The 10,543-nt window shown below is 44.0% G+C and overlaps 1 protein-coding gene across 3 annotated transcripts; it reads right to left on the minus strand.

Moving 5' to 3' along the window:
- Positions 1 to 4,470: 4,470 nt before the first annotated feature.
- NDUFS8 (NADH:ubiquinone oxidoreductase core subunit S8) lies at positions 4,471 to 9,507 on the minus strand. Of its 3 annotated transcripts, XM_028740233.2 has the most exons (8): positions 9,376 to 9,476; positions 8,176 to 8,251; positions 7,697 to 7,760; positions 6,932 to 6,994; positions 6,562 to 6,651; positions 5,605 to 5,777; positions 4,845 to 4,973; positions 4,471 to 4,675 (listed from the first exon to the last, which is right to left on the minus strand). In XM_028740233.2, exons 1-8 carry the CDS (start codon positions 9,459 to 9,461, stop codon positions 4,544 to 4,546), a joined length of 813 nt encoding a protein of 270 aa, XP_028596066.1. In that variant the 5' UTR covers positions 9,462 to 9,476; the 3' UTR covers positions 4,471 to 4,543. The 3 variants fall into 3 exon arrangements, with proteins under 3 accessions (XP_028596066.1, XP_028596092.1, XP_028596076.1); XM_028740259.2 differs by lacking the exon at positions 8,176 to 8,251 and having other exon boundaries at positions 9,376 to 9,507; XM_028740243.2 differs by lacking the exons at positions 8,176 to 8,251; positions 9,376 to 9,476 and adding an exon at positions 8,969 to 9,118.
- Positions 9,508 to 10,543: the final 1,036 nt, after the last annotated feature.

A 10,543-nucleotide genomic window follows, 5' to 3' on the forward strand; every position in this document is an offset into this window, starting at 1 on the left:
TGTGGCGCACCAGAACCAGCAATGGCAAAAACCGCAGGAATCTCTGGCCTGCCTGGTCTGGGCACCTGTGGGCCTGGATGTGGCCTAGAGGGAGGCTTAAGCTCTTGCCTGCCTGCAACACTCAATTCAACTACGTAGAAGCAAACCAACAAACCAGTGGAAGCTGCATGTGTAATGCAGAGCATGCTAGAGGACCAGCTATTTATTCATTGAATTTAATTGTGCATTTGTAACCCCCTTTTCCTTTAAAAAGGAAGTCCAAAGCGGTTAGCATCTCACCACAGATACAATATTAAAAGACGGGGCTTTTTTCCCCAGCCGGAACTCAGTTCTAGCACCTCTCAGGTGGGCGCCATTGAGAACAAGAGAAGCGTTCACAGTGAGTTCCGGCTCCTCTTTTTCTAGAAAAATAGCACTGTCAAGAGAGATATTTGACAGCTGGTGTGGGACCTAAGAGACCAGGGTTCAAAACCCCACACTGGGTTACCTTGGGCCAGTCATTCACTCTCAGGGTTGTTGCAGGAATAAAATGGGGACGATATACACCGTCCTTGAAGGAAAGATGAGGTATAAACATAAAAATAATACAAAAAAGGCAGCCAAACAATATGAAAAATCCCTCAAGCAGCTTTTCACAAAGTGGCAGACATAGAACTAGTGACTTGCTGTGCACAAGGGGTGTTCCCTGTCCAGAGAGATGGTGTCAGGAAGTTTTGCAACCCCATTAAAATACGCCTTTTTATTTCAAGTCTTTATTTCTCTTTGTGGTCTGGTATTTTGAATAGCTCAGATAAAGATGCTGTTTAGCCTGGGATCTTATGCCACGCTGGAGTGGGCTACAATCATTTATTAGTAGCTTTTATTCATAACCTAATGAATCAGCTGATGCACAATGAGAGGGGAGGGTGTTAATTCTGCATTTTTACCAGTGCTACACCTGATTATTACATGGTTTCAGGGGAAAACAACCTCACTGGCCAAATGGCGAATTCTACTGGGCCAAGTCTGGCCTGTAGGCTGGAGATTCCCAGCTAGTCCTAGTTTATATTGCAATTATTAGCAGCACGGGGGGGGGGGGGGACAGAATACTAACACGTGTTGCAGGACTATTCTGTTTATGATATAACGTAGGTGAAGCTCTTTGAATACCATACAGCAAGAAGGAACCTCTGGCATGCTAAAAAATAAAGGACAGATCCTTTTATGGACTGGTAATTGGTCAAACAGAACCACAGCACATGAATATAAGAAATAGATCTCTCCAAGAACCAGTATCGGTAATTCAACATACCGTACATAAATTATCTGGAGTTGGGGGTGAGCAGCAAGGTGGCAAAGTTTGCTGACAACATCACATTATTCAGAATGAGGGACTATAAAATGAATGAAAGCTCCAAAGGATCTGTCTAAAGTGGATAGACAATAACATGGCAAATGCAGCTAACTGTAAGTGTAAAGCAGTGCACACTGGTGCTAAACAGCTTCACATATACACTGATGAGGGCTGAGCTGGCAATAACCTAAGATAAGAGAGCTATTGGAGCCATACTCAAATAAAAATGTTGACTCTGTGTGGAGCAATTATATACAGATGCTGTTCTGCATCGTAATTTGTTTTACAATAATCAGATGCCTCAGGTGCCTGTTAAGAAGTGTGCACAACTTAACAAATGCTCCACTGAACTAGGGTTGTGCTACTGTAGCCCCGAGCTATTCATCAGCAGCTTTTGTGACAACTAGCCCCCTCCACCTTATTATAAATAAGCAACACACTACTGTCCACTTCCATCATGACAATCCTTTATCCTCCTTTATACAATGACCTATACATGTTCAAACCAAGGTAGTTCAACTGAATTTAGCTCTAAATACAATTCACGCTACGTTAAGAGATTATATGGTCATTTGATTTGAAAAGCTACACATGTGGAAATGCCAGCTTGCTTGAGGACTTACTCATCACCAGCTGCCCGGTTTACAAGTTTCATTTTCTCCGATGGAAAAGCATTTGACTCCCTCTTAGTTCCTTTTTTCCCATGACATGTCTCAAATACTATTTCAGGTTTGGTTAGACATACTGATTCATCCTCACTAAAAATGTATCAGTGGAAATACAGTATAGGAAATGTTTGCCACTAATCAGATAGCTTCTCATTGGAGGTACACAACCACAATTTTATACACTGCTATCTACCTTTTCCTGCCTAGAATGTGGGGGGGACTAACTTCCCACTCCCAGCATTCAGTCTCCTCCCTCCCCCAGCCTCATAGTGGCACCCTTCAACTGTCCAGTGTTTCAAGCTTTCTGTCCTGTACAGGAGATGGTGTGTATATTAATGAGAAGAGAAAGCATTTAGGAAGAATCTTAAGCAGGTTACTATAGACTGAACTAGCAGGTCATGCAGACCTTATTGGATAGAACTGATTGAAACAGTAGTATGCAGATAGGTAGCTATTGTTCTCCTGGCTATGATCAGTGCATCAGGAGGAGCCAGCACTGTGATAAACAATTGTATGCAGATCTCAGTGTACTTTTGAGATGAAATGCTTATCAATAGTAAATTGTTATCAATATGCTTACAATGTTTGTAAGCAGGGATTTTTTTCTCTTTGCACCAGTACTGCTTTATTCCAACCTTCCCCATTCCTACTCATAAGTCATATCTTTGTTTTCTAAGTGCTGATAGTTTTAAAGATGCTGTTGGTAGAAGAAAATTACAGAATGGGGGGAGATGGCCCAGAGTATAAGATGCCCCCTAATTTTGGACATTATTTTTTAGGGGGGGGGAACCTAGGCTTATACACGGAAAAATACGGGATATAGACTACTGTTCCACAGGGCCAGTGAATCCTAACACAACCCTGAGCTTCCAGAATTTAGGGTGGGTGCTCTGTCACAGCAGAAATAAACGCTACGTGACAACACTGCATCAGAACAGGAATTCAAAAATGTGCAACACAGATCATGTTCCAACAGCAGAAGAACTTGGCTCCATCCTTAAGAGCGGATGGGGGTGGGAGAGAAAGAATATTTTTGTTTTTCAAGGCTGCTTAAATTATCAGAGTTCAGAGATAATGCAACCCAAGTCCTGAGAGGCCTGCTGGAACTCCCATAAGTATGGTATAGACCAGTAGTGGTGCACACCAATGTGAACAAAAGAAAACTATTCTTTCTGCATGGAGAACAGGGTTTCTAGGACTGAACAAAATGCAAGAGGCAGATAAGCATTCTCCCTCTTCTGGACAATAAGCAGCTAAAAAGCTGAAGGTTGTGCCCGCTTCTCAAAGCAAGACTTTTATGAGTTGAGTGCATGTTCCTCCTTTATCCACTCAGGCATATCTTAAACAAGCAAGTACTGACAAAGCTTTCACTGCAGAATAGAGAGATAAGAATGCTTTGAGCAGTAGATATCTTAGTACAAAAACAGCTTTTTCAACTCTATTCAGAACCAATTCAAATATTCTGAAAAAAGCATGCAGTATAGGATTCCCACAACTGCACCAATCTGAATGCACCTAGGTGGAGGGAGCTAAGTTACCTCTTTAAAATTCTCTCTCATGTGAGAAAAAATACTTTATGAGGAAAGGTATTCTGTCAGTGGGGAAGGTTCTTGCTTAGCCCACACTGGAGAAAGTTAGCTTTCTGCCTGCATCATGTTTCTAACCTTGATGGAACCCTTAACAAGTTTTCCAGAATATCTGAATTGATTCCACAATGTTCTGAATGCAGTGGTTCTCAGGGCTTACTGTAAAGTGAAGTGCTGGCCTCTAGCTGCTGCCATCTTCCCACACTGCTTCACATGGGCCCAAGTGCATTCCCACAAGATGAAGATAAGTGCAAGCTGGAGGCCAGTACTTTGCAGCACACTCTTGTTTGCTTTGTAAAAAAAAAGGAGACCCGTCACTGCTGCTGTATGGTAAGCTGGTGAGAGTTGAGAAATGAAGAAGCTCAGGTAAGCCAACTGGTGGCCGGAAGGTGGAGAGAAAGGACAGGAATCTGTGCAGATGGGAACTGTGTGTGGTTTGTGCACATGCATGTTCACCGAGTCTGAGGAGTGTGTGTTTGGAGCCCCTACCAGAAATGGGAGCCATGCCGAGCATAAAAGCCATTTTGTGATTCCACTCAAGACACACACCCAAAATTCCAAATATACACACCTGTCCAAAAAGTTTGAGGCCACTACCTAAAATATAAGAGTAAATAATCTTTCCAACAACGAAAAAGGTCCACGAAACAGATCTGGGTTCTCCTTTCTCTCACCTTATCCATCAACTGTTCCCAGACCAACACCCTTCCACTGCCTCTTAAATTTCCCCTCTTAGAGCAATAAAAACTCCTACATTAAAAGAAAAGATGGATCATGTGCCCCCTCATCCTTTCCTCTCTAAGTAGGACTCTGCATTCTACATTATCTTCAAAAAGTTTGCCTACAATGTCTTCCTCATTCTCAAGACACAGGGAGACAAACAATGAGTGCATGCCCTTTATTGCGGACTTGGCTTCGGCTGGTGAGGATGTGTGAGGGTTGTAGTAAGTGCTCCATCACCGGTACAAGTAGTCAGCTTGTATGTTAGCAGCAATCTCAGCTTCCCACTTGTCACCATTGTTGAGCAGCTTCTCCTTGTTGTACAGAAGCTCTTCATGTGTTTCTGTGGAGAACTCAAAGTTGGGCCCCTGCATAACACAGAAAGGAGGATGAAGTCAAATAAAAATTACATGTATACACAGACATGTCCATACTGCATACTCTCTCTCCAAGTAGCTCCATCTTCTAGACACAAATTGAAAGTGGGCAAATGTAATAGCACCTCTTCATTAGCCTGAAAACACACAGCCCATTCACCTCCACAATGGCGTCAACTGGACAAGCTTCTTGGCAGAATCCGCAGTAGATGCACTTGGTCATATCAATGTCATAGCGAGTGGTCCTGCGGCTGCCATCAGCACGGGGCTCTGCCTCAATGGTGATTGCCTGTGAGGGAGAAAGAGACGTAACTCACTAGCATGTGGCATTCCCCAAGCCCCAGTTATAGAAGCCTTGAAAACCCATGCTGAACTAGAGGAGGAGCAACAGCAAGTTTATCCCTGCTGGAATGAAGGCAACCTCATTTGCAATCAAGAGGCTCAGGGATTCAACAGAACTGCAAAGATGCCATGGAAGAGAAGGGACCCAAGCTTAGAGGGATGTCACAGTCAACACAGTAGTTCAACAAGAGCCTACCATCCTGCTCAAAATGAAAGCCCTATTTCAAGCACTAGCTCAGCAAGGGTATGTGTAGCTGAAGCAAGTGATCTACCATACATTGTCATTTTTATCCCAGCACTGTAGCACCAAGTAGACAAATTATTTCACTTCTTGCTACCAGCTGCATGCAAATGAAAGAGAATGGACATTCATGTAGTTCAGATAAAGAAAGTAGGTCCCATGGATATGGAATTTACTCACAAATAGAATCTGAACAGGACTCTATATATAGGCCCTATTACCCTATTACAGGTTGTGTGAGAGTTTATCTCCCAGATGGCTTGCAGCTTTCCATTGGCTTACAAATGTCACGTGCCACATCAGAAAGGAAGCAAAGAGCTGATAACAAGGGCCTTACCTGAGCAGGGCAAACAGCCTCACAAAGCTTACAGGCAATGCACCTCTCCTCTCCAGATGGATATCTGCGTAAGGCATGCTCCCCACGGAAGCGGGGACTCAGGGGACCCTTCTCAAAGGGATAGTTGATGGTAGCAGGTTCCCTAAAGAGGTAGCTCATGGTCATAGCCAAGCCTGAGGGATAGGACAAAGCAGATGTTTTATTTAAATACACAGTTCACCCTCAAACTTGGGAGCGTGTGAACAACAGAGTTCAAACAAATTTTAAGACAGTTATTTAACTGCTAAATAAATTACCTAGAACTAAACGAGATTTAATATTCCAATTGTTGCAGTGCTACAGCTTGCCTGCTTACCTAGAACAAGTCACAATTACCACCAGGTACAAAGGGCAAGTAGATAAATAGGTACCGCTCCGGCGGGAAGGTAAACGGCGTTTCCGTGCGCTGCTCTGGTTCACCAGAAGTGGCTTAGTCATGCTGGCCACATGACCCGGAAGCTGTATGCCGGCTCCCTCAGCCTATAAAGCGAGATGAGCGCCACAACCCCAGAGTCATTCGCGACTGGACCTAACAGTCAGGGGTCCCTTTACCTTTACCTAGCTCAATGGCAAATAATGCCCTGGTAGGGCACTATTTCCACTTTCCCATGTACCTATAATGTTGGGGGAAACTAGGGGAAAGACACAGCACGCCGATTGAATGCGTGTAAATTGAGAGTTGCCTGTAGTTACAGCCAGCCAGTCAGCATGAGATGATAATACCTTGTCATGGTTCAAGACAAAACTGCTGTGGAGACCATGGATATGAGGAGGTTGCCAGCTCTCTGGATAATCCATTCTAGGACTGCATATTAGAATCTTCCCCTTCATGCCCACTCGGACAAACTGCTCGAAGTTACAAAACTAGTTTCTCTTCTTTACCAGCTCAGCCTTTCCAACCATCATTCTGCTTCTCACCTCGGATAAGTTCTGTCCACAGGACAGTCTGTGCAGCCTTGTCAGTAATGGATTTCATGTCTGTCGGCTCCTCTCTTAGATTTACATATTCTGCAGCCAAAACAGAAAAGTGTAAGCTGTTGCTGTCCAAAAACATCACAGATTTCATTGTAATACATTCCTACGAATAATTTCCCATGTTAATATTCATTAAAACAAAGATTTCAAAGAGAAACATTCATGTGTGGTGTCACTTTTGGGAACATGCAGATATTATCAAAATTCATATCTATGCCATGAAGAAGAGCCTCTAGGACCAACATCTAGAGACAAATGTTCTAAACTATCCTTTCAAGTAGTTCAGACAGAGAGAACACCATTATGTACTTACTGTAGGAAGCTCTTGGGGTTGTGTTGCTGAGATGTCGGGTAAGACTTAAGCATACTGGAGACCCTAGAGAACAGAAAAGTTGGGCAACATGCTAAATAAGAGTAGAAACACTAGTCCCAGAGTCCCAAAGGAGCATAGAACCACACCACCATTATTTAGTCAGATTCATATGCAACTTCTATTACAGTGTAGGTCCATAATCTTGTGATTTACATGTACACTTTGAAATGAAACTATGCAATTACCTTTCCAGAGAATTCCAGAGATTCTACCAGAAGCACTTCAAAACCTATGCTGTGCCTTTAAGCAGGCCAATGCTACAAAATTGGCTGAAGCACTTGGGGTTTATGTAGACCATAAAGGTCGTGTTAGGAAAGTATTACAAACAATTAAGTTCCAACCACACAGTCTTCAAGATTTGCACAAGAACAATGGCATCCACAATGTGTGCACAGAATTCGTATTGTTCCCTTCAGGTTCTTCAACTGTAGAATCCAACTAGGAGACAGCCAGAACACTGGAGGACTTTCCTAAAATACTTCTTCAAAACAGTTAAATATACTATCATAAGAGGTGTCAGAGAAGTTGTTCAAAATCCAACAAGATGTCTACTTTCATCGCCCGTGGTAGATATTAGATATTAGAAGGCATCAGTCATTGCAACTTTATTTCTATGGATTTACGGTCTACATAAACAAATATTCCTTCTTGGATTCTGGTCAAATGCCAACTTTGAACTCGAATGACTTTTTTGTTGCAGCCTACCTATTCGGGAAGCTTGGCGCATTATCCACAACACAGGCATGTTCAATCTGAGTCTAGGACTCCTCTGCAAAGGGAACAAGGAAGGAAAACAAAAACATTCTTGTAAAAAAAAAAAAAGTAGCAGTAATCAAGTTTGTTAAATCTGTTACCTAATCTTGTTAATCCAGCAGTCAACAGTTGTGTTTCATATGATGAATTAAAATATTCCACAGGAAAAGTGCAAGTTCACCAGGACTCAAAAAACTTGATGTTAAAAGTTTTTTTTTTTAAGGAGGGCAAGAAAAAATATATTTCTGGACATGTTGAAGAAGCCCCCATGTGCAATTTGTCATAATCTTAATATGGAGTGATGGTGGCATTATGCAGATATAGCATACAATTCTATACACACTTATTTGGAAGTAAACCCTATTGAACAAACCAGCTGTTACTTCTAAGCATAATATGTAGGATTATTATACAAGCCAATGTTCACTTACTAGCAAATAAGCCCTACCACACACAGTGAGACTTCTGAGTACGCACACATACGATTGCACTTTTGACTGGGTTAGACTGTGGAAAAGTACAAAGAAAATTTCAGGTTGCACTGAAGGCTTATTGGCCAGGAAAACAATGACTATTCTCCCTTTGAAAATACAAACGACAGCAGTCATTCAGATATTATTTTATTATTTACACCCCACCATTTCTCTCATGAGAGCCCAGTGCAGCTAATAAGAATGCAACATTAAAAACAAAATTAGAACTGCAATGCAAAATATTGGTGCCCCAATATTCCCCAAGGACACCACAAGTCTGGCCTCCCCTGCAGACTGCAAAAACCCAGTTGGCAGGTGTCGGGGGAAGCCATACACATGAGTCTTAAAGCACTCAGAGCTTTGTACACTTGTACCAACACCTTGCACTGAGCCCCGTAGCTCACCAGCAGCAAGTCCAACACTTTCAGAATGGGTGTGACATGGTCCCCGCTCGCTGCAGTGACACTGTCACCGGGACAGCTTCCAAGGGAAGCCCCACCAAGCACACACTGCAGCAACCCAGTGGGGAAGTTATCAGAGTGCGCAGTTAAATGTTATATAGTTAAATGTTAAAATAATCCCGGTCAGCAGCCCACACAGAACCGGGCAGAGGCATCCCAGAGCCAGGGGCGCCGCACCTGCGAGGCGCCCCCTGCTCCTTAGCGGGAGGGAATCCCCTGCGCACACGGGGCCTAGCACGGCCCTCCCGCCCTAGACGATGAGACCTGGGGAGGGCGCTGCTGACACTTACTCAGGCAACCGAAAGCGCAACGTGGGGCGCAGGGGTCGATGTGGAACTCAGGGGGCGGGGCCTTGGTTCCTGTTCTCCCGCCCCTTGGGCGGTGCCAATTCGGCCTTCCCCCTCAGCCATAGGAGCAGAATAAATCCGCATGCGCATATCCCCCTGCCTCCTCCTTCAAGGCCCACCAGGCGCATGCGCCGTCACGACCTCAGCCGGCCTCACGCATGCGTAGCTCCATGTCCTTTGGCGCCCCCGTGAAGGTCCCCGGCGCACAGGCGCCGCTACGGCCTCCGTTCCCTACCCCCACCCCTCTCCTTCCTTTCGCGCGGATAGAATTTCCAGGAGCCTGGAGGGGGGGGGAAGCGCGCGCTCGGCCCGGCGTCACGGAGCGTCAAAAAGGACGCCAAGGAACTCACCCGCGACAGAGACCGCAGCTCCGCTCCAAGCCGGCGGCTAGCGGGAGTAAGAACTGGGACCAATCGCCGCTTTCCTGAACGTTCATTGGCTAGGAGCGCCCCGAGAAGAGGCGGGATCTCTTCGCTGGTTGGTTGGTTGGTTGGATGGAAGGATAGGAAAGGGCGGAATGTTTTGAGGGGAAAGGGTGGGTTGATGACGCGGACAATAACAGTACGTAATTGGCTGCGAGCTTCTTAAAAGTCCACAGGGATTGGCGGAGATGGTTTGGTGAAGGTTCGTGGAATTCCGTCTTCGCGTGGTGCCGCTGCGGGTCTCCCTGCAGCGTAGACTTTTACTAGCAAGCGAAGTGGATCGAAGCGTACATTAAAAAATCTTATCTATTTATTTGCTACATTAATTACTGTATTTCTTCTCCACCCCCCTCCAACCAGCTCAGCGCAGCATTCCGAGTTCTTCCCCGCCACCTCCGTGTTATCCTCAGAGGCACCTTGAAAACTAACAAATTGCATAAGCTTTAGTGGACTAGTTTGCTCCATCGGATGCCTGAAATGCTATCCTGAGTTGCAGCATGTGCATGAATCCTTGGGGGTATTGTAAAGCGAGGTCAGAACGAAAGGAGATGTAAAAGGTGTGGGGCTATTATGTTATTGCAAGTGACTGTTAGCGAAAAACATCTTGTCGGTAAGCCAGTTAACATCTATGATAAAAAATCCATTGTCCAGTCCTATCCACAATAACACAGTCCCTCCTGATTACTCGTAATTCAGTGGTTTAACGTATTCTCTTTTGAAGTTCCTCTCTGTCAATAAGATTGCCTTGAAGTTAATTGCAGAGTACCTTGGTAAGTTGAATGATTTCATATTGGTATGATCATTTCTCCTCTTCAAAATATCCATACAAACCAGTTAGCGAGATTGCTGTGTCAAGAGTATACTAGGAACTATTGTTTTGATAGAAATAGGTAGTGTGGGCCTTATTACCACATATAAACAGCTATATACCCACCTATTGTAGCTGTAAGCCACATTGAGTCCCTGTCAGGAAAAAAGGTGGGATATAATAATAATAATAATAATAATAATAATAATAATAATAATAATAATATATAATTGCAGTTTTTTCAAAAAAGAAAAGAAAAAGAAAAGCTTTAATTACAAAATAGGCACA

Source organism: Podarcis muralis, chromosome 1 (genome assembly GCF_964188315.1).
Source record: "Podarcis muralis chromosome 1, rPodMur119.hap1.1, whole genome shotgun sequence".
Lineage (NCBI taxonomy): Eukaryota > Metazoa > Chordata > Lepidosauria > Squamata > Lacertidae > Podarcis > Podarcis muralis.